Source organism: Euleptes europaea, chromosome 18, assembly GCF_029931775.1.
Source record: "Euleptes europaea isolate rEulEur1 chromosome 18, rEulEur1.hap1, whole genome shotgun sequence".
NCBI lineage: Eukaryota > Metazoa > Chordata > Lepidosauria > Squamata > Sphaerodactylidae > Euleptes > Euleptes europaea.
Genome location: NC_079329.1, coordinates 35525586 through 35550980, shown reverse-complemented (window position 1 = coordinate 35550980; position 25395 = coordinate 35525586). Strand labels below are relative to the sequence as shown.

The window sequence follows — 25395 nt, the reverse complement described above, 5'->3', positions numbered from 1 at the left end:
ACGGCAGGATAACCAGCTCCTTCTCATCACAAGGATGAGATGCTTGTTCGACAGTCGTCTCTCCAGATGCACACAGCATTCAAGGAGGGAAGGCAATGCTAGGCTCCTGACTTAGGAGTAGGCTAGAAAAGTGTCTGGCTTTAACCACTACCTCTCTCCCCCCGCCCCCCTACACTGGACCTGCCAGGATGCCCAACTCCCCTATGGAAGGCATCTCGATAAGTTTCTGGGCACACCACCGCCAGAAACAAAATGATTATGACCAGAGAATGGAAAACAGAGTTATACAGGTAAAGCACTTAGACTTTGGAAGCATGATAGTGAAGGAATTTGGCACGACGTAAATCCAGAAGCAGCTCAGGTTCCGGCGGCAACATTAACTATGATCATTTGAGGAAGACACTGCGGCGCTTGTCTCTGATTTGCTCTCGTCGGGACTGTCTTGTGGTCTCATTGCAGCTCTGTCATTTGATCCTCTTCTCTGGCCTGTGTTTCAAAAAACGCCGCTGGAGGCTCTTGGCCCTTCGCTGAAATGCAGCAGTTAAGACAAGATCACTCCACTCCGGCAGGAAGAAAAGGGACGCCAGTTCTTCAGCCCTTGCTGGTCTCTGAGCACTCTCCAGGCAACATCAGAGCAAAGAATCCCCAGACGTTAAGACCTGGCTGTGACCTCCAAAACCCGTTTGCGCAAGTGGAACATAAACTCCGTCATGGTGGCGCCCAAGCTTTGGTTGATGAGGTATCGGGGAAGCCGACCCTGGAAGAAAAATTTGCAAGAGTGAAATCGGAGAATTTGCTTTACGTGTATATTAGGAAGCTGTCTGTTTGAGTGTCGGGCTAGACCTGGGGAGAGCCGGGATCAGCCACAAAACCCACTCACAAACTTAGCCTAACATACTCTGCAGGACTGTTGTGAGGAGGAGGAGGAGGAGGAGGAGGAGAAGGAAGAGGAGGAGGAGTTGGTTTTCATATGCCGACTTTCTCTATCACTTAAGGGAGACTCAAACCGGCTTACAATCAGCTTCCCTTCCCCTCCCCACAACAGACACCCTGTGAGGTAGGTGGGGCTGAGAGAGCTCTAAGAGAGCTGTGACTAGCCCAAAGTCACACAGCAGGCTTCGTGCATAGGAGTGGGGAAACAAATCCAGTTCACCAGATTAGCCTCTGCCGCTCATGTGGAGGAATGGAGAATCAAATGCTGTTCTCCAGATCAGGATGCCAACCTGAGCATAAAACTTGAAGTTTATAGGCAGCACTTACAATTTAGGACAAATTAACACAGGGAGTTCCAGAAGCACCTCCCTTTTCAGCTTGAGTTATTGTCTCTGCTCTCTCTATTTCATTGAGTTGGACCCAAGGGCCAGCATTATAGTTTGACCACAGTTTACATCTCGTTGCCGGACATCACACTGACAGATTATCAGGCCTTCTGAAGACAGAATTGTGACAGAAATCCTAAAACTTGCTAAGGCTCAGGCATGCCACCTAGAGCATCTGGGACCCTAGATTACATTACAATCAAGATATTCAGGTCCATCCCAGCAGACTTAATCCCTTTTGGACAAAGGATAATCCCAGTTTAGACCAGACCATCTATTTGTCATGGAAGTTCAGAGCCATTTCCGGGTGCTTGATGGAGGTGGGACTATATTATAGATGGCTCTGATTGGTAAATGTAGCCTCTGACATCAGAGATGGGGATTTGCATGTGACTGGACAAATCCGCTTGTCATTCTTAGAAAGGAAGTTGGTTTTGGTCCAGCTCCATTAGGCATAAATATCTGGACATTTGGGATTCGCCATTGTCTTCAGTTTTCAGCCTACAGTGGAAACTGAGTCCACAGGAAGTTGGGTAGGGGTTAAGAACTCCTTCATCTTGTGTTACTACGAGGAACTCTGCACAGGCTCTGAGGAACCAGCTGTAGCATAGGTAACGTGTTCAGCTTAGTTAGTTCAATGGTATTGATTTTCATTTGAATATCTGTGTTGTTGTTGCTGTGTGTTTTCCCTTTTTCCACTCCTTTTTGAATCTTTTTGAACCCATTCCCTTTAAGTTTTCTCTTTTTTACAATAAACCTTTTTTTAAAATACTTTTTTGGCTTCACTTAGAACAATCTATTCCTCTAAGGCATTTCGTTTAATCTCTTCCCCATGGCTAGATCAGGGCTTCTTAATCGTTTTCCACTCGCAACCCCTTTTTACTCGAGAAATTTTTACGCAACCCTGGGTATACAGGTATATAAAATAGGTATATAAATCAAACATTTACTAATAATAAATCTTAAAGAAATTTATTTTAAACAATTCTTTGGTATATATATAATTTTACCATTTACTGTTGCCAAATTTTTCGCAACCCCCACATTTAGTTACACGACCCCATTTGGGGTCATGACCCACAGTTTAAGAAGCTTTGTGCTAGACTGCATGTGTGCTACCAAGTTGAGTAGGAGGGTTAAATTTTTCAGTTGCAGCCTTAAAAGACACAGCTAAACCTTGATTAGGACAAGTCCGCTGTCAGTAGTCCCCTTTAAAATCTTCCCGACTGACTTCTCCTACCCCGCTGTGGGGTGTACAGTCTCCCCTCAGCCGCCTTCTTTCCAAGCTAAACAGCCCTAAGCTGTTATTGCACTGGTTGTGTTTTTGAGCACACATGAAGCTGCCTTATGTTGAATCCAATCACTGGTCTATCAAGGTCAACATTGCCTACTCAGACTGGCAGCAGCTCTCCAGGGTCTCTCCTAACACCAAACAACCAGATATTTTTAACAAGATTTGCCGGGGACTGAACCTGTGACCTTCCGCACACCAAGCAGATGCTCTGTCACTGAGCCACAGCCCCTCCCAATATTGTTTCTGATTTTATATTATTGTTGTTTAACTTGCGTTACCATCTGCTTTAGGACTCACTTTGGTGAGAGAAAAAGGTCTGACCTAAGTGTTTTTATATACATACATAAAAAAACTTGTAAAATAAATAAAATAGTTTTAAGTTGCTCTGGAAACATTTTACAGAAAACACAGCTGAGAAATAACTGAAAACCAGTAAGAGATGTTGCAAGCAGCCACCTTTCAGAGGCATTAGCCACCAGGATCCTGGTCATTTCCCCAAGCCTTAAGGTAAGGCTGGTTGGCCCATGTTCTGACAGATGAAAGAAAAAGCAGAACAGACCAGTTCAGTTTAAGGGGAGGGGGCTGTGGCTCAGTGGCAGAGCATCTGCTTGGCATGCAGAAGGTCTCAGGTCCAATTCCTGGTGCCTCCCGTTAAAATAGGATCAGGTAAGAGGTGATGTGAAAGACCTCTGCCTCAGACCGGGGAGAGCTTCTGCCTGTCTGATGGACAAATGGTCAGATTCAGTGTAAAGTGGCTCATTTCTTTCTGTGTATTCAGGGCCACAAGCCCTCTCTGGTGCCTCCCTAAAACGCCAGCTGAGTTTTTACCTTGAGGTCTGCATTGAGTACCCAGATCAAGGTGCAGAGGTTCGGATTCGTGGGGCATTTCAAGGCAACGAAGCCCCCTGGCCCGTTCTCTGCCCTGGGAAAAGAAAAGAAAGAAAAGTTGGTTGTCTGAGCAGAAGCAGGAAAGGAGAAGAGTGCGGGGGAGGTGATCACTCCCACCTTCTCCCTATTCCTACCACAGAGATTGCTCAGCAAGAGCAGAAAAGGAGAACAGGGAATCCTCCTGAAGACAAGCATTGCCTCCCCTTAAAGTTTCCGAGTCTTAGACACCAAGACCCAATTTTAGAATTTTTTTCGCAAGAACTACAAATGCCAGGGATACAATCTACTTGAAAAGAGCTCCGTTCTTCACACACCACGCTGAAGTCCACGCTACTCCGACATGTGGAATGGATACTGCCCGGCTCACAGATTTCCCCAACAGTCAAGCAGATGAGGAGCTAAAAGCCAATGACTTTTTAATGTGATTACTTGAGGAAACAAGAGTTGGTGAGCCAAGCCACTCTGGCCAGTCACCCGAGGCTCTGATAACAAAAAGAGGGCCTGTTGGGAGACGCTCGGTCGGGAGGTTTGCTCATCACAAGACAGCAGCCAGGAGCGGCAGAAGGGCCGGACTCTCAGGCACCGCGGTGGAAGAGAGGCTTCACTGAGAAGGGATTCCTGGTGGACACACCCATGAATCCAAAGCTTATTAATCATGTGTCACATGCAAGACACAGGGTGAGGCATGCGCATGGGAGCTCCTACAGAAAGTGATCTAGAGAAGCTACGCTGACATGCCAACGCTGGGAGCAATTAATTTGCAGTGCAACGCACAGCTCCAAGGAAAGGACACATCATGGACACACATGGAGTCAGGCACATAGTTTCTCCAACTGGAATACCTCCAGTTGTGCCCCGCGCATCCATTCTGCTCACAGTTCATCCCTGCAGTATAAAGAGCCTTCCACAGAGCCCAGAGGTTCTTGTGTTGGCGGAAGGCTCCTCTGAACCAGGGGAAAGCACTGCTGTCAATGGAACGGATCTGTGGGAAGCAACCCCTGCAACGTTTCATAAACCCCACATGGAAGAGGCCAGAGAGAAACTGAACCAAAATTACAGGGGTTAATACCAACATGGGTTAAAATACCAGGGGTTAAAATACCAACCTGCCCAAGATATCACCTCTCCCTCAGCCTCCCCCCGCACCAAAAATACCCACTTCACAGTGCTAACTTGGGAGGCTCAGAAGAAACACGGTGCCCAACTGAAAAGAATTCGAGGCAGCTGCTCTGCCAGGCCAGCTAAACACAAGCCGGACCAATCTTTTCAGCCTTTTAGCAGGCCAGGGCAAAGCTGTCTGCAGTGGAGAGTTCCACATTGGTGGTTATCCTTTCAGTCTTTTCAGCCACAGAGGATCAAAATTGTTCCCAACATAGGAAACGGGGTCTGAACTTGTCACGCTTTTAGAGAGAAGTGTAGGATTACCAGCCAATGTTTGTTTGGCCTCATGAGCTTGATCAAAGAACCTGACCCAGCTAGGACCGAAAGAGCTAGGGCAGGAACGGTCATGGATGCAGTTCATGTGCCCCTTGCGCCTTCATGTATCATACCCACCATTTTTTTTAAGATCAAAAGGGTCATGTGGCTACGGATGAGAAGTGGCTGGGGCAAGGTAGGGCTTTTGCCCAGCAAGGCTTCCTGTTGACTACTGGAGATTTGATTGACCGTACAATTTTTTTAAAATATTGCTTTGCCAGCAGCTGCCACCACAGCACAAGGATCCCCACTGTGTTACTGTTCAGCTGTGGCGATCATTTTGTAGCTGGCTCCGCCTCCTGCAGCAGCCATTTTGTTGCTGAGCCTACCATGCCGTGTCAGAATTCAAAATGTGCCCACAGGCACAAAAAGGTGGGGGACCCCTGCTTCATAATATACCAGAGAATCTAGCCCTCAAGGTGCCAATGCCTCCAGGGCAATTGATCTCTGAAGTTTGGAGATTAGCTGTAATTCCTAGAGAACTGCAGGTCCCATCTTGAGGTTGGTAAGAAGACTTAGTTTTTATATGCTGACTTTCTCTACCACAAGGGAGAATCAAACCTTCCCTTCCCCTCTACACAACAGACACCCTGTGAGGTGAGGCTGAGAAAGCTCTAAGGGAGCTGTGACTAGCCCACGGTCACCCAGCTGGCTCCATGTATAGGAGTGGGGAAACCAACCTGGTTCACCAGATTATCGTTCGCCGTTCATGTGGAGGAGTGGGGAATCGAACCCGGTTGTCCAGATTAGAGTCCACTGCTCATAACCGCTACATTACGCTGGTAACCCCAAGTAGGGGAAAGTGCCACTGTATCTGCAGGATCCAAGCCAGTGGATATATTTTTTTAAGTGGCTGCCTTATGTTATTCGTATGCACTTACATCTTCTCGAGATGGACTGCAACTGAAAAATTTAACCCTCCTACTCAACCAACCAGAAGTTTCAGAAGAAATGGAATGTTTTCGAAACTGTTACTTACTGGAAACCTTTCTGATGGCTGAAGCCTAAAGATAATAAATGGAGACCCCCCACCCCCCAACAGCCAAATGCTTCTACCTGACGTATTTGGAAGTTGGAGGGCGCGAGCTGTGAACAGTTGCCATCCCTGCTGAAATGTAGCGGTCTCTCCTTCTCTCAATCCGACGCACATTGACAAAGTCCCTGGAAAGACAAAGAAGAAAACTGTCAGTATCGAGAGCTCTTTGAGGGCATTGTTGGCATCCTTGGTGCTATTTACTGCTTGCAGTGAGTTATCAGTGTTCGCGGCAATGTCGTTCTGTAGATTAGATGTATCAGCCAAGCGTGTATACTGGTTTGTTGTAGAAACATTGAAAACGGTATCATTTTCTGGTGCAAAATAATCTTCAGTTTTCTTCTGTTTGCAAGCAGGAGGTGTAGTTAAATCCTCTGGGTCACGGGCATGCTTGTTTATAACCCATTATTTAACTTGCAGCATTTACATCATTTAGGGTGAGAACAGTAAATCACCCAGATAGTTAGCAGCAAAGCTAATGCAGTTTTAACGTCAGCTAATTAAGAACTGTAATGGGTCAAGCAGCTTGTTGTTTGCAGCTAAGGCTTGAAAAGGCCTTTGTGACTCGCCACGCCCTTCTGATTTATCACCACAGGGGAAGCTCAAGAAGCCATAACCAGAGTCTATATTGAGTTAAAAACAATCTCTAGCCTCCTATTAAGAAGATAGCTGCAAGTTGCAAGCATAAGCCTATTTAAAGGATCAAAGTAAGTTAAACTTGCAGAGTTGTAGCCAGCACATCTTATCTTGATGCCATCTTGGGACCTGCTCCCAAAGAGGAAAGGAAGAGGTTACCAACTCAGTAGAAAGGACAGCCAAGGTTGTAACCTAAGCCTGGACCCACCTGGGTGATACTACACCGCCAGCGGCGCCTGCAGCCACATCGTAAGATATTGTCGTGTTATCGTCCACTCGTTGCAAGATCTGCAGACAGAGAAAGAAAAGCGGGTTTTCACCCATCTCAGCAGACAAGCCAGTAAAAATATAATTTGGTGTGGGGGCTTCTCCTTCAAGGAATCCTGTTTCAAGAGAAGGCTAAAGACAGAATTTCCAGTACCTCTGTTGCAGTTGCAATGATATCACTTCTTTTTTCTTGCTGAGTTTGCAAGCTGACTGAGAGATTACACACCTGTTGCTTAGATCGGCCTTTATTGTGAATAGTTAGTTGGAATAGTTACAGAAAAAGGCTAGATTAATTGCTTTTTAAGAGTTGTGATTGGCCTTCTTATCTTGCTATATCAGATAATCTCATATGCACCTGCTGATTGGCTATTTGCACTTACGTTGCTTTTCTTATTTAGTGGTAACTAATCAGATATCTAGAAATAACCACATGATTATGACAAATCAAACTTAAAGATATGATTGTTATTTTTCTATAAATAAGCATTCTTGTGACACGGAAATCAGATTTCTCTGGCTGGAAGTCTTCAGAAGAAGAGGGAGAATCTCTCGCTACACCTTCACAGGGATGACTTCTCCCAAAATTCTAAGCCAGCAAAACTGGCTCCATTTAGTATGTAGATATGGAAGACTCTCCATCAAAGGCTTGGTTGTTAACAAAGACAAACAGGAGAAGACTGTTTTGCAAAAATTTACAGATACAAAATGGAATTTACCTGCTCCAACAAAATAATCTTGACAATGGCAAACCACCTCTGTGCACCTCTTGTCTTGAAAACCCTATGGGGGCGCCATAAGTCATGTGTGATTTGATGGCAAAAAAAGTTAAAGAAAAACCCAACAGGCGTCTAGTGGCACCTGTGAGACCAACAAAGTTGTATTCTAGCATAGGTTTCTGTGGCCTTCAGAGCCCACTTATTCAATGTGTGCATCTTAAGAAGTGGTCCGTAGGCCACAAAAGTCTATGCTGGAATACAACTGTGTTAGCCCCTACGGGATCTTGGAGAGAATAGGTATACATCATGACTAGTATCCGCTAGTAAAAATGGATACTAGTCATGAAGCATACCCATTCTCTCCAGGATCAGAGGAGCATGCCTATTATCTTAGGTGCTGTGGAACGCAGGCACGATAATGCTGCTGCAGTTGTCTTGTTTGTGGGCTTCCTAGAAGCACCTGGTTGGCCACTGTGTGAACAGGCTGCTGGACTTGATGGGCCTGGGTCTGATCCAGCATGGCTTTTCTTATGCTCTTATGTTCTTAAGGTGCCGCCAGAACCAGAGTTACCACTGCCCAGTGGCTACTTTAAAGGACATAGTCTTTGGTAGCCCACAAGCCAATTCAAGTGACCAGTTTAGAACTGTTTACCTGGCACGTTAGCAAGGTTTTATTCCACAGGACCATCTTCTCAGGCTGGAGAATCATCTCCTGGTAGACTATCTCAGCAGGACACTGCAGGACAGCCTGCAAGGGAGGGAAGGCTGTTATTATTCTTACGGCTAGAAGCCCAGCACAAACCTTTCCACGGGTTTCATTTGCAGCCCCTCTTAGACAGCACCCACCCCCATTTTTTTCTTGAAAGGAAAAGGCCAAAATTAAGCAAAGCAACAGAATTGAGCAATGGAACTCAAGCCCTGAAGCTTGCTAGAGCTCCATCTAACCACCCCCCCACACCGGCAGTCAGTGACTCACTTGGTGTCGGGCCATCCTGCTCCCAGCAATCCATAACAGAAGAAGAGTTGGTTTTTATATGCTGACTTTCTCTATCTTTTAAGGAGAATCAAATCAGCTTACAATCTCCTTCCCTTCCCCGCCCCCCCCCCAGACACCTTGTGAGGTAGGTGAGGCTGGGGGAGTTCGGAGAGAACTGTGACTGGCCCAAGGTCACCCAGCTGACTTCATGTGGATGAGTGGGGAAATAAAACTCGGTTCAAATCCTGTGTAAAGCCCCTCAAACAGCAGGCTGCCTATCCAGTCTGAAGGGCAGCTGGAGCGCTACCAGGATGGGCATACTTTCAGGCCATGCTGCTTCTTCTGGGCAACATATAGATGTCATATTAACACTCCCCCCTCCCCCGGAGAACACTGAGAGTGTAGCTGGAGAAGCAACATCAGGACACCATCCTCCCCTTGAAATCTTTAAGAGAATACTTCTTTCAGAAGTTAGTTCTGGACAGTTAGTCCTGTCCAAGTTAAACTGGGAGTGCTGGAGAGAAAGCTCTGCTTTGGGCCCCAGCTTAGGTAGAAAGAAGAAGATGAAGAGTTGGTTTTTATATGCCGACTTTCTCTACCCCTTAAGGGAGACTCAAACAGTCTTATAGTCACCTTCCCTTCCCCACAACAGACCCCCTGTGAGGCAGGTGGGGCTGAGACAGTGTGACTAGCCCAAGGTCACCCAACTGGCTTCATGTGTAGGAGCGGGGAAACAAATCCAGTTCACCAGAGTCGCCTCCGCCGCTCATGTGGAGGAGTGGGGAATCAAACCCGGTTCTCCAGATCAGAGTCCACTGCTCCAAACCACCGCTCTTAACCACTACACCATGCTGGCTGAAATGGTTACAGGTAAGCACACAATGGCTGCTCGATGGGCAGGACATCACTTCTCAATGCAGCGGTAGCCACATCCCTTGGGTCATCCCAGAGTCTTACCTTGAGGATGAAAACCTTGCCGTAAAATGGCATTTCAAGGCAGTGAACCGTGTCGCCAAAGTCCTGCAAGAGAGGTGGGGAAGGCGCGTGAGGTCCACAGCCAAGGACAGGGCACTCTTTTCTGCAGCTGCTCGCTGGCTTACGGGCCCTTTTGCAGTCAATTCAGTGTCACTTACGGTCCGTTAATCGGACAGGCAGCCCACCCCTTTCAAAGAACAGAGGATGGGGAAGAGTGTGTGAAATAGGCTACCTTACCTGTGGTCTCCAGAGGGCCAGACTGCACCGAGTCAATCCCAGAAAATGTACCAGCTCAGACTTTGGTAAGTATCCAGGGAAAAGGTCCCAAAGAAGGGGAAGCAACCAAGAACGCCTGTCTGCACTTCCCTGAGCGCACCTAATTTGGTGCGCAGAGATGCACATTCCCAGGCAAGAAGAGAGAGCCGGTGCGGTATAACACTGCTGGACTGGGAGCTAAGGAGGTTCACGTTCAAATCCTTACTTTGCCTAGCCAATTGTTGTGAGTTGTTGTGAGGATGAATTGGGGGACAAAGAACCACATACGTTACCCTGAGCCCCTTAGAGCGGAAGAAGGATAAACACACACTAGACAGGACAATGACTCAGCTCAAACCCAACCCCTTTCTGACTATATCTTCCTACACACTTGACACTGAGAGACACTGTCCTTCAGTGTTACTACTCTGAAGATGCCTGCTACAGTTGCTGACGAAACGTCAGGAAAGAAAATTCCAAAACCACGGTTACACAGCCCGGATAACCTACAAGAACCAACACACTAGACAGACAGGCAGATGTTGATGACGGGACACAGTGCAAGAAGCAGCCTTGCTGGACATGGTCTGCTTTTGCTATTCTAAGCAGGGATGTACATATTCCATACATGACATTCAGCACCACGTGAACAAATTATGCAAATAGAGTTAACATTATGCAAAACTGCCTACACATATTTGTTAGAATAATAGAATCATAGAGTTGGAAGGGACCACCAGGGCCATCAAGTCCAACCCCCTGCACAATGCAGGAAATTCACAACTACCTCCCCCCTCCACACACCCAATGACCAGAAGATGGCCAAGATGCCCTCCCTCTCATCGTCTGCCTAAGGTCACAGAATCAGCATTGCTGACAGATGGCCATCTAACCTCTTCTTAAAAACCTCCAGGGACAGAGAGCTTACCACCTCCCGAGGAAGCCTGTTCCACTGAGGAACCGCTCTCACTGTTAGAAAATTCTTCCTAATGTCTAATGTCTAGACGGAAACTCTTTTGATTTAATTTCAACCCGTTGGTTCTGGTCTGACCTTCTTGAGCAACAGAAAACAACTCGGCACCCTCCTCTATATGACAGCCCTTCAAGTACTTGAACATGGTTATCATATCCCCTCTCAATCTTCTCCTCTTCAGGCTAAACATACCCAGCTCCTTCAACCTTTCCTCATCGGACTTGGTCTCCAGACCCCTCACCATCTTTGTTGCCCTTCTCTGGACACATTCCAGCTTGTCTACATCTTTCTTAAATTGTGGTGCCCAAAACGGAACACAGTACTCTAGTTGAGGTCTAACCAGAGCAGAGTAAAGCGATACCATCACTTCGCGTGATCTGGACACTATACTTCTGTTGATGCAGCCCAAGACTGCATTTGCCTTTTTAGTTACAGCATCACACTGCTGACTCATGTTCAGTGTTTGGTCTACTAAGAGACCCCAAGATCCTTTTCACACACACTACTGCTCAAACAAGTCTCCCCCATCCTAAAATTATGCATTTGATTTTTCCTACCTAAATGCAGACTTTACATTTGACTTCGTTGAAGTGCATTTTATTAGTTCTAGCCCACTTCTCCAGCCTGTCAAGATCATCCTGCATCTTGGCTCTGTCTACTACCGTATTTGCTACCCCTCCCAATTTAGTATCATCTGCAAATTTAATAAGCATCCCCTCTATTCCTTCATCCAAATCATTTATAAAGATGTTGATCAACACAGGGCCCAGCACAGCTCCCTGAGGAACTCCACTAGTCACTTCTCTCCAAGTGGACGAGGAACCATTAACCAGCACTCTTTGGGTACGATCTGTCAACCAGTTGCAGATCCATCTAACAATAATAGGATCTAACCCACATTTTCTCAATTTGTCAACTAGAATACTATGTGGAACCTTATCAAAAGCCTTACTGAAATCTAGATAAACTATGTCTACAGCATTCCCTGATCCAGCAAGGTAGTAACTTTCTCAAAAAAGGAGATAAGATTAGTCTGACATGACTTATTCTTGAGAAACCCATGCTGGCTCTTAGTGATCAAATCCATCCTTTCTAAATGCTCAAGGACGGACTGTTTGATGATTTGTTCGAACACTTTTCCTGGTATAGAAGTCAAGCTGATGGGTCAGTAGTTACCCGGATCCTCCTTTTTCCCCTTCTTGAAGATGGGGACAACATTTGCCCGCCTCCAATCTTCTGGCACCTCACCTGTTTGCCAAGACTTTTCTAAAATAATGGACAGAGGTTCCGAAATTACATCTGCAAGTTCTTTGAGTACCCTTGGGTGCAATTCATCTGGCCCGGAGGATTTTGTTTTATTTAAAGAAACCAGGTGTTTCATTTAAAGAAACCAGGTGTTGTTGTATATTTTGTTCTGCAAGCCAATGGAAGGGGACAGGGAAGAAGAAGACGAGGAAGAAGAAGAGTTGGTTTTCATATGTTGACTTTCTCTACCTTTTAAGGAGAATCAAACCAGTTTACAATCTCCTTCCCTTCCTCTCCCCACAACAAACACCTTGTGAGGTCGGTGGGGCTGAGAGAGTTTGGAGACCTGTGACAAGCCCAAGGTCACCCAGCTGGCTTCATAGGGAGGAGTGGGGAATCAAACCCGGTTCTCCATGTTAGAGTCCACCGCTCCTAACCACTACACCACACTGGCTCCATCCCTGATCAGCAGAAATTTGCCCAGTACTTAAAACTTCTGCAGCCACGGATTACCCCTGACATTCTGGACAGGCACTCTTGATTCTCTGGGATTGCTTTTGGGCATCTATGGTTCTGCTCATTCCTCCATTTCCTCCTCTTGCATTTTAGGGCTGTAAAAATGAGCAATTTGCAGCAGACACTGCTAACTGGATACAGCTAGCACCAAATAATGAGCAACCTCCAGCTACCAAGCTACACACACACACCCTTTCAGAAGGGCAGGGGCACAGGCTGTAGACTTCTGGGCTAACATGTACGGAAAGACTGAGGGCAGGAAACAGAATGAGCAATTGGGCACCACACCAAAACTCCACCGTGGCAGGTCCCCCATACTAGGTGTTTAATGTGACTTCACAGTGAAGAATTTCCCCACCCCAACACTTACAGAGCCACTTGGGGTTATATAAACAGGATATGAGTTTTAATTTTTTTTTAAATAAAAGCTGTGCACAGCCTGTTTATCTTTCACTGTGTTTAGAGGATTTTATTTTAAAAAGCAGAAAGAATGGCATCAGTTGGGAACTCTGGTTGGTAAACACAGTCACCCCTCTGGAAAAGACTGCCTAATTGTTTTGGAAAACTGAATATTGCCTTTTCCAGCACATCTAAAAGAATTACAAGGATGAATGAATTCAAGTCTCCTGGGCCGGATGAACTGCATCCAAGGGTGTTAAAAGAACTGGCTGAAGTGATCTCAGAACCATTGGCAATAATCTTTGAAAATTCCTGGAGAACAGGAGAAGTTCCAGTAGACTGGAGGAGGGTAAATGTGGTCCCCATCTTTAAAAAGGGGGGAAAAGAAATCCCAAACAATTATTGCCCAGTCACCCTGACATCAATACCAGGAAAGATACTAGAGCAGATAATTAAACAGATGGCACTTAGAAAGAAATGCGGTGATCACCGACTGTCAACACAGGTTTCTCAAAAACAGGTCATGCCAAGCTAATCTCCTATCTTTTTTTGAAAGAGTGACAGGTATGGTAGATGAAGGGAATGCTGTAGATGTTGTGTACCTTGACTTCAGTAAATCCTTTGATAAAAGTCCCCCATGATCTTCTTGAAACAAAGCTAGTAAAATGTACGCTGGACACTGCTACTAATAGGTGGATTGGTAATTGGTTGACCAACCGAACCCTAAGGGTGTTCATTAACGGCACAACTTCATCCTGGAGAGGAGTGACCAGTGGAGTGCCACAGGGGTCTGTCCTGGGACCGGTACTATTTAATATTTTTATAAATGACTTGGATAATGGAATAGAGGATATGCTAATCAAATTTGCAGATTACACCAAGTTGGAAGGGGTAGTTAATACCCCAGAGGACAGGGTCAGAGTTCAGAATGACCTTGATAGACTGGAGAGCTGGGCCATAGGCAATAAAATGGATTTCAATACAGAGAAGTGTAAGGTACTTCACCTAGGCAGAAACAACATAAGGCACAGGTACAGGATGGGAGAGAGTTGGCTTGACAACAGTACATGTGAAAGAGATCTGGGAATCTTAGTGGACCACAAACTGAACATGAGTCAACAGTGTGATATGGCAGCTAAGAAGGCCAATGCAATTCTGGGCTGCATCAATAGGAGTATTGTGACTAGATCAAAGGAAGTAAGACTACCACTGTATTCTGCATTGTTCAGACCTCACTTGGAATACTGTGTCCAGTTTTGGGCTCCACAATTTAAGAAGGATGTTGACAAGTTGGAGCGCGTCCAGAGGAGGGTGACCAGAATGGTCAAAGGTCTGGAATCCATGCCCTATGAGGAGAGACTGAAGGAGCTGGGTTTGTTAATCTGGAGAAGAGAAGGTTAAGGGGTGACATGATAGCCATGTTTAAATATTTGAAGGGATGTCATGTTGATGAGGGAAGTAGCTTGTTCTCTGTTGCTCCAGAGACTGGGCCACGGAGTAATGGATTTAAACTAAGAGAAAAGCAATTCCACCTAAACATTAGGAAGAACTTTCTGACGGTGAGGGCTGCTTGATAGTGGAATGCGCTGTCTCGGAGGGTGGTGAAGTCCCCATCTTTGGAGGTCTTTAAGCAGAGGCTGGATGGCCATCTGTCAGGAGTGCTTTGATTGTGGGATCCTGCATGGCAGGGGGTTGTACTGGATGGCACTTGTGGTCTCTTCCAACCTTGTCAACTTGTGAAGGATTTTTCATCTCATGGTAATGTCTTCCACTTTTTTTAAAAAAAAGACATGCTAAGTTACTGGGGCGCTTGGAAACCCCTTCCCCCACACACTCACACTATAAGCTAGGGAAAATTGTATTCTTTGAGAACAGGCTGTTACATCTGTTTAAAACTGACCCACTAGGATGACCTGAACAGGCCTTACGTCACCAGTCACGAGGGCACGGTCTGCTTACACTGCATTTCTCGAAGGTCCAGTTCTCCTCTTGAGCTAAGATCTGGTCCATCGCTTCCAAGGCCATCTTGCCTTGCCGGACATATTCCCTCTCCTAGGATGAAGCTTCGATTAATTCCAAACAGCAAACAACTTAGCAACACACACACACGTATGGAGACCTGCTTCTAATGCATTCAGCTTCCTCATCTGCTTTGATCAAACCTTCTGGTTAAGCTACTATGGCAGGGAAGTAGAAATTCTGGGTAATGTGCCGACAATCATTTTTTAAAAACCTCACCAGGGCCTGTCTTCAAGCCCATGGGGCGTCACCTTGATTCTCCCCTGGTTGGGCCAGGCATTAATAAGGAACGCAAAGGTATTTCCCTTTTTGCTTCTTTTTAAAAAAAATTAATGCATGGTTACCCACCCAAGAGCTTCTGCAATAAGGCAGGATCCAAGCCCAGCCTAGCTAACCCTTCTGGAAAGCCCTACACACCTACCTAACACTCCCGTGGGCCTTTCCTGCTTATCTCCTCCTTCCTATCACTTCAGTAATGCCCGCGGCCTCTGCTCGCAACTGCTACTTACCGCAAGACAAGCAGGTTGGCTACATTTGTGGCCTTTACTTTTTAAGTTGCTCTGCCTTTCAGAAAATCAGGCTGTTGGTATAGTATACCACCTGCCATATTTTAAATTATTTTATATAGCAGCCATGTCATGCTTTTTAAGGCAACAGATCTTCCCCTTTTCAGAAGCAACTCATACCAATCAATAAACTAGCTGAGCTGGCATACTTAAATTTTACCTGAATTCTGACTTACTTCTTCAATGGGGTGGGATTTGTTCAAATCACTGATTTCTAGTTCAGCTTGTTATTTATTAGGGTATTATCCTTAGTCTCCAGGTCCCCACAAGATCAAATATCATGTCATATTTTAACTTTGAACAAATGTTATTCGTAGTCCATGAATTCCAAATACTGGATTTTCTTTTTAACGGGCATGTGACAACAGCATTTGCTTATTTTTTTCAATAAATAAAAAAGACCAAAAAAAAAGACAAGAAGGTCGGCCTGCCAACGCACAGTTCTTGCACTCCTGCTGCTTGTCTGCAGTGAGTACCAACTGCTGCCAGGCAGGCGGTGATCCTTCAAGAACACAGGGAAGCGCCCCAAAGTTCTACAAAAGCCATGTCCGAATTTAAGTGGCAGCCCTTATGAATGACCACCGTAGGAGGAGTCTGATGCTGCCCTCCAGTGGCTGACAGGAAATGACAACTATTCCCAGCTAAAGGGTTTCCTCCATCCGGCTCAAGGGGGTTTCGCTTTTGGAACTGTTCTGCTGGTCAACACGGTTTTCTATAAACTCTATCCTACATTTGAACTAGCCAAAGACCCTGAGCTTTTGGAAAAACCAAAGGTCAAGAGCCTTGAACTCTGCAACTTTCACTTCCTATCATGTTATGACTTGGTTTCCAGAAGTGATTGTGCTAATAACCAGAAAGCCCCCACAGGGCTGGACTGGACTGATGGGCTGGACTGATGGCTAAATAATAACGGAAGCCACAATATTGTTCTGCGATATTGTTCTGCAAATGACAAAGCAGAACGGTAAGCGAGTGGATCCCTGCCAAGGCTGCACAGCACATCCGATCGCCACAACAGCAGGACTAACAAGGACTCTGTAGTTTGCTCAGCAGATTTCCTGTTACAAATGCAAGGATGACCCAGAGAAAAGGTCCCGCCTCTTTTTGGGACACTCATTCTGGTTGCATACAAGGGGAAGACCCTGGTTCAGTGACAGAACATCTGCTTTCCATGCAGAGGGCCCCAGGTTCAATCCCCAGCATCTCTGGGTTTTAAAAAAAATAATGTAGCAGGTGATGCAAATGACCTCTGCCTGAGACCCTACCGGTCAGTGGAGGCAATACAGACCTTGACAGGGTGAGAGCCTGACAGATCCAGGCCGCTTCAAGAGTTTATTCCCTCCTTTTACAAGAGCCCCATGAAACCAAATTAAGGCCAAGAGAACATTTCCGAAGGACATCCAGTAAATGACACTGCTTTGGACAGCCAGTGTAGTGTAGTGGTTAAGAGCAGTGGACTCAGATCTGGAGAACTGGGTTTGATTCCCCACTCCTCCACATGAGTGGCGGACTCTAATCTGGTGAACCGGGTTGGTTTCCCCACTCCTCCACACATGAAGCCAGCTGAGTGACCTTGGGCTAGTCCCAGTTCTCTCCAAACTCTCTCAGCTCCACCTATCTCACAAGGTGTCTGTTGTGGGGAGAGGAAGGGAAGGAGATTGTAAGCCGGTTTTATTATCCTTTTTAAAAGGTAGAGAAAGTCAGCATATAAACACCAACCCCCCTTCTTCTTCAAACCCCTGCCTGCCATGTTAAGTCCAACACTTTGGCTACTGACTTTCTGGATGTCTTGGTGTGTGCGTCTGTGCATTCATCGTAGGGAGCCTTTGTGTGCACACAAGATGTCATCCGCGCCACACTGGTCAGGGAAGTGTTGGAGGTGAGGGGCTTTAACCCCCAATCAGAAGCGCACAAAAGAAGGCAGCCACTACAAGGGCACATCTACCCCAGGCTTACCTCATCCGTTAACTCCCTCTTTCCCAACAGCTCGTCGTCTGAGTCATCTGATCCTAAGGGTAGAAAGAGAAAAGGAAAAGGTTTGGAAAAGTGAGAACAAATCAAATGTATTAATATGGTCGACTGACCAACCATGTGCCAACACATCAAAATTTCCAGACTCAATAGTTTTGCACCACAGAATCACAGACGGCCCGTACAAATAAAGGTGTAAGATCAATAAAAACAACCCGATTAAAATTATCACCTTAAAATTGATAAAATTGTAAAATATTCTAATGATCATTCCCTAATAAAGTTCTGCGTATTTTAATAGCGACAGCGCAGAACTTGGCAGTTTGGAGCGTAAGCTGAGGGTCTTCTCCTAATAGGAGCTTTTTTGCCAAAAGCTCAACTGACTCTTCAGGGAATTTACCAAGCAGGGAGGAAATAAGCTTTGATCTAACTTCGTGGTAGAATGGGCAGCATATCAGTGCATGTTCGATGGTTTCAATGTCCCCTCTCCCACCCGGACAAAACCTCTCTGATCTAGAGATCTTCTTATATTTCCCTTCTAGGAAAAGTGAGATTTGCATTGTGCAGGGGTTGAACTAGATGACCCTGGTGGTCCCTTCCAACTCTATGATTCTATGCCACCGTTCGTTTGCCCATTCTGGAACAGAAACAAAAAAGGCTACCAGTGGGCCCCCAAAATGGAAGAACCATTCATTACCTGCAGCAGATTCTGGAGGGGAATAGAACTGGCCATCGGAAAGAGCCCCTGAATAGAGAAGGGGTCCACGGGCCACAGCAGCCTGAGCTGCCAAGTACCCTGAAAAGTAAAGAAAAAAAGAGTACTTAATGCTCACTCGTAGTTGTCATCTTTTCGTTCCAGTTTTGTCCCATAATTCCTCCAAGGACTTCAGGACAACATAAAAGCCCCTCTCCCCCTCCACTTCATCTTGAAAAAGAAGAGTTGGTTTTTATATGCCGACTTTCTCTACCACTTAAGGAAGAAACAAACCGGCTTACAATCACCTTCCCCTCCCCACAAGACACCCTGTGAGGTAGGTGGGGTTGAAAGTTTGGAGAGAACTGTGACTGGCCCAAGGTCACCCAACTGGCTTCATGTGTAGGAGTGGGGAAACCAACCCTGTTCTCCAGATCAGAGTCCACTGCTCCACACCACTGCTCTTAACCACTACACCACACTGGCTCTCTAGAAAGTTTGACAAAAACCCTGTGAGGCAAGTTGGAATGACAGAGAGTAACTAGCCCAAGGTTACTCAATAAGCATTCTGGCTGAGCAGGGATTTGAACCAGCATCTTCCCAGTTTGAGTGGGGCACTCTTCACTACACTAGTTCTAGCATTATATCCAGGGCTCAAAGCTGCCCCTCATTTCTTTTGGGAAAAATACAAGAATGTGTGTGAAGAAAATGAGTGAACCTCGAAGAAATCCTGGCTTCCCTGGGAGCAACGGCTTCTTCACTGGAGCCAAGTGGGGCAGCCATTATAATAAGCAACTCCCACAGAAAGGTCAGCAAAGTTTTATCAGCAGCGCCAGCATTAGCGAAAACTGCAAAAAGCCTGCTCCCTAATCTCTTGAAGGGGAGGGGGGCACACAAGGGCTGGCCTCTTTGTTCCATGGTCTGAACCCAAAGTCTCTCAGTAGGAGGGAGAGGAGCGTAACTCAGTGGGGACAGACATTCTGAATGTGTGCTGTCGTCTGCTCCCAGGAAACGGGTTAGCCGACTCTCCCAAAAAAGGAGTTTGGAAAAACACTTGCCTGACATCTGGAGGACTTTGTGATGGACCCTTTGGTACAATGCCACATAAGATGAATTGCGTATATTTCTGCACATCTGTCAAGTTGCTGTGACCAAAGCAGAATCCACTACCCAGGGCAGAATTTGACATCTGAGAATCTTTGGTGACGACGGCAGGTATGAGACATGTGCAAAATGAACTAGCTGGCCACATTCTCCCCTTTCAGCTTCATCAGTCTACAGCAGGAGTCCCCAAGTGTTTTTAGGAAGTGGGCGGGGCCATGTAAGGCTTTTGCCCAGCAAGGCTTCTGATTGGCTGTGCAGATTTTTAAAATGTTGCTTTGGCAGTGGCTGCCGCAACAGCACAGAAATCTGTGCTGCATTATTGAAGTTAAGCCATGGCAAACATTTTGTGGCTGGCTCCACCTCCTGCGGCAGCCATTTTGTTGTTGTCCCCTATGCCATGTCGGAATTCCAAATGTGCCCAAAGGCTCAAAAAGGTTGGGGACCCCTGGTCTACAGTCTTCTAAAGCACATCTTTCTAGCCTTCACAATGACAAAGAAGGACATGGAAATATCTTCAGGCCCTTCCCTTGCTCCCTGTCAACCTGTTCTGAGTATCGCGTTCCTGCAGCTGTGAATCACAGAATCCAACAGGACTAGCTAACGTGTGTGCGACTGCAGTCTCCATTCTGCTGCACACGATGGCCATAAGGCAGTTCCACACACGCACCCAACACTTATGCACAAAGGAAGGGCTCTCTCCACACTGCCAGGGGTTGGCCAAACCGCTTCACTCAACCTTTCAGCCGGAGCTCAATTTTTTTAAATCTCTGCAGAGAACGACGGCCTCTTTGCCATCATATCTACAAAGCAATCGGGCGCCTAATGCAATAGAGCGCTTATCTCCCCCAAGTGACCCTGAGTGTGTTCCTAACCCAACAGTGGCATTAAAGTGTTTGTTTGCTTCTATCATCTTAACTTAAAAAAAATGGTAGTCCTCCTCTGGGTATTTCTGCTTTTCGGCTCATTTATTTATTCAGATCGTTTATGTGCGGCCTTATCAGTGACTTGCTCTTTTCCCTGCACAGGAAAAGAAATGCGCACTAAGCAGCATCCGGGCATCACAACCCGGGTCCTCAAATGCCCACTGCAAATCCAGCTACTTGCTATGGCCGCTTCTGGAACAGCTCCTGCCCGCCCTGCCCTTCAGCCCCACTAGCAGTACAATCCACGCTGAACTTCGGTGCGCAGGCACCAAGACTGGTCCCCCTCCCTCGACACACAGACTCACACTGCTCTTCCTCGGCCTCCTGAGGTAGAACTTTGAAATCCAGAAACCATGTTTCCAGCCAGGCAAGGACAAAGGAGACGATGGGCAGGAGGTAACCGAAGGCACCTTTGGCCAGGAGCTGTTCGGGGTGGGGAACAAAGGAAGACATGTTTCAAGTTAAACAACGGCAATCATTTGCAGCACAAACCTCAGCAGAGTTCCATCTTTCTAAGTCATGAGAACATAAGAAAAGCCCTGCTGGATCAGACCAAGATCCATCAAGTCCAGCAGTCTGTTCACACAGAGGCCAACCAGGTTCCTCTAGGAAGCCCATGAACAAGACAACTGCAGCACCATCCTGCTGGTGTCCCACAGCACCTGATATTATAGTCCTGCTCCTTTGATCCTGGAGAGAATAGGTATGCATCATAACTAGTATCCATGAATAGCCTGATACTCCACGAACATGTCCACTCCCCTCTTAAAGCCTTCCAAGTTGGCAGCCATCACCACATCCTGGGACAGGGAGTTTTACAATTTAACTTCTTCCTTTTGGTTAATTTACAAGTTCATATCTTTCTTCTTTCTGGGGAATCATCCAAGTATGTAAAGACCCATGCCTTGTCTGTGGGCAAACCCCACTGCTTTCATGATTGGCATTTAACCATAAAGTTTACTATTAGATTTATCAATAATTTAAATAATCTTCAAAGATACTTTCTCAGATTTGTTGGAAAGACTAAGAAAAGTCAAAAGATCTAGCAGAACAGATGTCACAGCAAAACTGTTTCCTTATTTATTAATGTATTTGAAAAAATGGATGTCCCACAGTCCATAGAATCTACATAAGAATATCAGAAGAGCTCTGCTGGATCAGACCAAGGCTCATCAAGTCCAGAAATCTTTTCACACAGAGGCCAACCAGGTGCCTCTAGGAAGCCCACAAGCAAGACCACTGCAGCACCACCATCCTGCCTGTGTTCCACAGCACCTAATATAATAGGCCTGCTCCTCTGATCCTGGAGAGAATAGGTATGCATCATGACTAGTATCCATTTTGAAGCCAAGGGACTCGGAAGAGGGGGGGTCACTCTGCTTAGGGATTGGAAGTCTGATTACAGTCTAGACGCCCCTTCCAACACTCAACCACCCCCTTTTTCTTTCTTTCCCTTTTTGCACAACCAGACTGGATGGAGATTTGATGACGTCTAAAGTCAGGTTGTAATCAGCTGCCTTCAAGCATCCTTTTCTATGGGCCACCCCTCACCCCAAGCTTTTGAAAAGCGACCGCAGAGAGGGGAACCCGTTGCTGCCGCTGGCGGAGACTCACGTCTGAGAGGATAACTTTCACTATCAGGAAGGCACTCGACACCAAGGTTGATATCTTGGGGAGAAAAAAAGGGGGAGGGGGAAGAGAGAAGGCGGAAAGCCATTAGGAGTCACACTTCTCTCTCTCTCGCCGCTACAATGAAATAGACACGCTACCTTACGAGCAACATTTTTAAACAACAGCCTCTTACCGCGATAATCCACCAGTGGCGGAGCCTCAGAATGGCGTATCCCAGAAGCAGCAACGAGAACCGGAAAAAAGCCAAGAGCTTTTTTTAAAACCGAGGAACAAAGAAGACATTCATGAAGTGGCAATAGTGAAATACTCAAACAAAAGAGAAATACTTTTTTCATCCTAAATCGACAAAACCTGCATGCTTTCAGTTTGCAGAACTGTATCAGAAGAGGAAAAGTTCTGTGAAATGCAAAAGCTTGCACGCTTTTACAGCCACCTGTTTTGGAACCTGTCTGACAAATCCCTTTTGCTGACTTCAGACATCTTTCCCCGGAGTCATGGATCCCTGATCATAAAGCTCCCCCTTAGCTGGACATGCACATTACATCTTCATCAGAATACTTACAAATATGTCAAAAAAAGATGTTTTAAAGTTGTAGTTGATAATTTCTTCTTTCAAATTATACTGGATGCCTTTGGAGGTCTGTGGATAAGCAAGATTCAAGGCAAAGAAATTAAGTAAAGTCAGGAGCTTGGTAAGGAAACAATAGCTGCATTGCTACTTTCTATTGCAGTCACTCAAGTTATAACCCACTAGGGAATGAACTTGACTCCCCTCTCCCTGCATTCTTAGTTTTCTCCTTTCTTGAATATAGTGAGTACTTCCTAAACCCTGAGCTTGGACAGATCAGCACTGTAAGAAATATAAACATATTAATCTCATGTACTGAGAGCCCCAGGACATAGAGTGGTAAGCTGCAGTACTGTAGTCAAAAGCTCTGCTCAGTTCGATCCCGATGGAAGTCGGTTTCAGGTAGCCAGCTCAAGGTTGACTCATCCTTCTGAGGTCGGTAAAATGAGCACCCAATTTGCTGGGGGTAAAGTGTAGATGACTGGGGAAGGCAATGGCAAACCACCCCATTATCATAGTCTGCCTAGTAAACGTCGGGATGTGACGTCCTCATGGGCCAGTAATGACCCGGTGCTTGCACAGGGGACTACCTTTACCTTTAATCTCCTGTAAACCCAGATACTGTCAGAGAGGGTTGCTTAGTGCATCTCTTTATGAGCTACTGGTCTGAGTTTGCCTGCGTACAATTAGAAGATGGAATCGTGGAAAAAACCAGGGGGCAGGGTTAGGCTTATCTGAAGGTAGCTAATCCTTACTCTTACCACCCACCCACCCGCCCCAGCTCCCCCATGAACCTTTTTGAAGAAGAAGAGTTGGTTTTTATACCCCACTTTTCTCTATCTTTTAAGGAGTCTCAAACCAACTTACAATCACCTTCCCTTCCTCTCCCCAAAACAGACACCTTGTGAGGTAGGTGGGGCTGAGAGAGTTCTGAGAGAATTGTGACTAGGTCAAGGTCACTGAGCAAGCTTGATGTGTAGGAGTGGGGAATCGAACCCAGTTCCCCAGATTAGAGTACACTGCCCTTAACCACCACACTGGCTCTCCACACCACACTGTCTCTCTGGATAATAGGAGTGAAATATGCCTCTAATTTTATTTAAGAAAAGACAAGTTGTGTCTCTGCTCTCAGTAGTTTAGCAAAGACATTTTTAAAACCTCCTTTGTTCCATGACGCTTCTCTCCCACAAAAGCATCCCTTTGGGAAGCCTCAGGGGAGACAGATTTTGCTGGCCTGGGGAACTGATTGTCTGACCTGTCCGAGGCAGGTAGGAGTCTCCCCCTCCAATATCGGACTGGCTCTTGTCCCTGCCGCGTGCCCCAGTCAGTAGTTCTCCTGCCACCAGCTTGAGCAAACCCTGGCTGCAAACACTCCAAAGAAGGAGGATCAGCCCATGGGGTTATCCTCCCTTCAGGCCAAGTTATCAGAATCAGAAATGTGTCACTGTCAGTCTAGGGCTTATTTCTGTTATCTTTCGACCCGGAATCAAGAACTCCCATGGTCAGCCCAGCTGGTTTACAAGTTCAAGGCAGAAGCAAGTTCACATAAGGGACACCTCCCGGCTGGTAAACACGGAGATGCTCATTACTTTCCCAGCCTAGGAGTAGCAACCTTGTAAAAACAATGTTCTCAATAAAAGAATCACAGGCAAGTAGGAGGGCCGCATGATGATTTCTGGTAACCTCTGGGGACGAGCAGGCAGAGATGCCCGTGTGCAGAGCGTCCCTCGACTCCAAGCAGCTCCACTTCCTCAGCATCATCCAACGACCAGCAAGATCCAGGCCAAAAGACGGACGTATAGACCGCTTCTGAAATGACGACTGAAGCGGCACATCACAGCGAAATCCACTGCACAAGGAGTGACATGGGAGAGTCTGGCACACTGGCCTAGGTGGCTTTCCAAGGATGCCTCACTGGGAGTGGACTTGCAAGGCATTCCCGTACCACAGCGTGGTGTAGTGGTTAAGAGCGGTGGTTTGGAGCAGTGGAGTCTTATCTGGAGAACCGGGTTTGATTCCCCACTCCTCCACGTGAGCGGTGGAGGCTAATCTGGTGAACTGGATTTGTTTGGGCAAGTCACAGCTCTGTTAGAGCTCTCTCAGCCCCACCTACCTCACAGGGTGTCTGTTGTGGGGAGGGGAAGGGAAGGTGATTGTACGCCAGTTTGAGTCTCCCTTAAGTGGTAGAGAAAGTCGGCATATAGAAACCAACTCTTCTTCTTCTTGCTCACTGCTGCAGCTATACAAATGGTAACACCAGGAGAACCCCACTTCCACCATTCCTGATTGTTTGGGAGAATCCCAGAAGAGGCTGGAGACCCCATTTCCCAAAGCTGGCCTCCCACAACTCACGTTCAGCTCAATTATCCAAAGGAGTGAGATGAAAAGGAGGTCAAAAGTCACGAAGAGGCAAAAGGTCCGCCGAACATCTGAAATGATCCTTCGCCTTTCTGGAGAGAAGTAGTGGTGCGGGGAGAACCCCTGGCTGTGCGAGAGGGAGGAAGCAATGGCAGGAAGGCTCTGCTCCAGGTCACCGTTCGGCAAGCCCCACAGCTTGCTCATCCTCAGATGGGTTGGGGGAGTCCTCAGGGGCTCATGCGCCGACGCGTCATCCGGGACCTCACCCACGGCTCATATGCTGGCGGGAGACAAAAGGGAGAGAGACCCCTTAGCAGTTTGACAGCTCCCTTCCTTACAAGCAGGTCAGGGAAGCCCCTATGGAGGATACACTCTTTTTATCCTCACAACAGCCCTGTGAGGTTGGTCAGGCTGAGAAAGTGTGACTGGCTCACAGTCACCCGTAAGCTTCACAGCCGAATGAGGAACTGAACCCTCCACTAAACCAAACCAACACAGAAACACAGAGCTGGAAGGTACCTCACGGGTAATTTATTCCAGGCTGGTCCATCTTATTTCCCTCAGTGGTCAAAAAGATGCCCTGGGAGACCCA

General features: G+C 46.6%; 1 protein-coding gene across 1 annotated transcript; it reads right to left on the bottom strand.

Moving 5' to 3' along the window:
- Nucleotides 1-635: 635 nt before the first annotated feature.
- On the bottom strand, nucleotides 636-25074 carry STARD3 (StAR related lipid transfer domain containing 3). Its single transcript, XM_056863368.1, has 14 exons — nucleotides 24798-25074; nucleotides 22440-22517; nucleotides 22050-22127; nucleotides 21860-21913; nucleotides 20551-20668; nucleotides 18222-18320; nucleotides 17510-17562; nucleotides 14928-15020; nucleotides 9563-9625; nucleotides 8282-8377; nucleotides 6855-6934; nucleotides 6034-6138; nucleotides 3442-3535; nucleotides 636-757 (listed from the first exon to the last, which is right to left on the bottom strand). Exons 1-14 carry the CDS (start codon nucleotides 25005-25007, stop codon nucleotides 653-655), a joined length of 1326 nt encoding a protein of 441 aa, XP_056719346.1. The 5' UTR covers nucleotides 25008-25074; the 3' UTR covers nucleotides 636-652.
- Nucleotides 25075-25395: the final 321 nt, after the last annotated feature.

Excerpts from the sequence above, each read along its gene's own strand:
- STARD3 (XM_056863368.1), bottom strand. The coding sequence starts at position 25,007 with ATGAGCAAGCTGTGGGGCTTGCCGAACGGTGACCTGGAGCAGAGCCTT. Across the intron at positions 20,669-21,859 it reads TGAAAGTTATCCTCTCAGAC|CTCCTGGCCAAAGGTGCCTT; the intron begins GTGAGTCTCCGC and ends CACCCCGAACAG. Across the intron at positions 6,139-6,854 it reads GGCGGTGTAGTATCACCCAG|GGACTTTGTCAATGTGCGTC; the intron begins GTGGGTCCAGGC and ends TTGTCTTTCCAG.